Here is a 1,748-nt window from a genome sequence, read left to right on the forward strand (position 1 = left end):
GGGGGGGGAAGGAAAAGAATAAATGAAACAAGATGGGATTGGGAGGGAGACAAACCGTAAGAGACTCTTAATGTCACAAAACAAACTGAGGGTTGTGGGGGAGGGGGGAGGGCGAGGGTGGTGGGGTTATGGACATTGGGGAGGGTATGTGCTATGGAATGTGCTGTGAAGTGTGTAAACCTGGCAATTCACAGACCTGTACCCCTAGGGCTAATAATACATTGTATGTTTATTTAAAAAATTTGAAAATTTGGGCACCTGGGTGGCTCAGTGGGTTAAGCCGCTGCCTTTGGCTCAGGTCATGATCTCAGGGTCCTGGGATCGAGTCCCGCATCGGGCTCTCTGCTCGGCAGGGAGCCTGCTTCTCTCTCTCTCTCTCTGCCTGCCTCTCTGTCTACTTGTGATCTCTCTCTGTCAAATCAATAAATAAAATCTTTAAAAAAAAATAAAAATAAAAAATAAAAAATTTGAAAATTTAAAAAAAGAGTTGGACGCTTCACCAACTGAGCCACTCAGGCAACCCTAAAATAGCCTTTGGAATACACGTTTTTAGAGGCAAAGAGGCAAGACTGAACTGAAATGTATGGGTACCAAAGAATGCCAGACTGTGGGTCATTCTGTTATAGGAACATCTGATTGTCAACCAGTAAAAAATGTATCCTTGTGTCATTCTCTGAATCCCTTCAAAGTAACTGGATCCAGTACTTGGGGTTGTCTGCTCTTACTACAGATTATCTTCATGACCATGTTTTTGACAACACTTGTAAAAGTACAAATGTACCACCAAGGGTTAAACCTAATGTAAATAACAGACTTGAGGTGATCGTGGGTACCCTGTAGGTTTGCCAACTGTACAAATTCATCATGGCATGGAATGTTCATAGTGGTGGGCACTGTTCAGGAGATACATGGGAAGGTTCAACCTTCTGCTCTGCTTTGCCATTAATCTAAAACTGCTCTAAGAAAAAAGGAAAAAAAGAACTAAAGAATTACAAACACAAATGGATTTCTCCAGAGTTCTGAGAGATTTAGAAGGTCCAAATCCATTCCCCTTTTCTCCTCTCAAAAAAAAACAAACAAGAAACAAAAAAAAACAGAACAAAACAAAAACCAGATAGCCCCCCACATGTATAACGTGAGAAAATCTTGTTTTACCTCCTCTGTTTCCTTCTGCTGTAGATCTTTTTGAAGCTTTATGGGGGGAAAAAGATATATTTATTCAAAAACCATCAAAAAGGCTGGATTACTAACATTATACATCTACATCAATTGTTGGACAATCCTGAAAACACAAGTGCTATTCACACCCTGTGCTCATCATTAAGAGTTTTGAGTGACTGCTGCTCATCATTCTGTTCATCATTAATTTAAAGGATTTGTCAGAGACAAGAAAACGAGGTTGCACAAGAAAGGCGAGCAGCAGGCAGAGGGAAAAGCAGGCTTCCCACTGATCAGGGAGCCTGATGTGGGACTCAGTCTGAAGACCCTGGGACCATGACCTGAGCCAAAGGCAGAGGCTTAACAGACTGAGCCCCCAGGCTTCCCGTTGGGCATCATTCTTTTTCTTTTTTTTTAAGATTTTTTTATTTGACAAAGTAAATAGGTAGGCAGAGAGACAGGAGGAAGCAGGCTCCCTGCCAAGCAGAGAGCCTGATGTGGGGCTCAATCCAAGGACCCTGGGACCATGACCTGAGCCAAAGGCAGAGGCTTAACAGACTGAGCCCCCAGGCTTCCCGTTGGGCATCATT

At 42.8% G+C, this 1,748-nt stretch overlaps 1 protein-coding gene across 1 annotated transcript in view; it reads right to left on the bottom strand.

Moving 5' to 3' along the window:
* Window positions 1-1,748, bottom strand: part of LOC111141968 (developmental pluripotency associated 3) — a 5,196-nt gene that overhangs the window by 486 nt on the left and 2,962 nt on the right. Inside the window, exon 3 of the mRNA XM_022494857.1 lies at window positions 1,156-1,191. Within this exon, the coding sequence (XP_022350565.1) occupies window positions 1,156-1,191 (36 nt within the window). The remainder of the gene's footprint in view (window positions 1-1,155; window positions 1,192-1,748) is intronic.

The sequence above is a fragment of the Enhydra lutris genome, unplaced genomic scaffold (assembly GCF_002288905.1).
Source record: "Enhydra lutris kenyoni isolate GAN:26980312 unplaced genomic scaffold, ASM228890v2 scaffoldscaffold7, whole genome shotgun sequence".
Classification (NCBI taxonomy): Eukaryota; Metazoa; Chordata; class Mammalia; order Carnivora; family Mustelidae; genus Enhydra; species Enhydra lutris.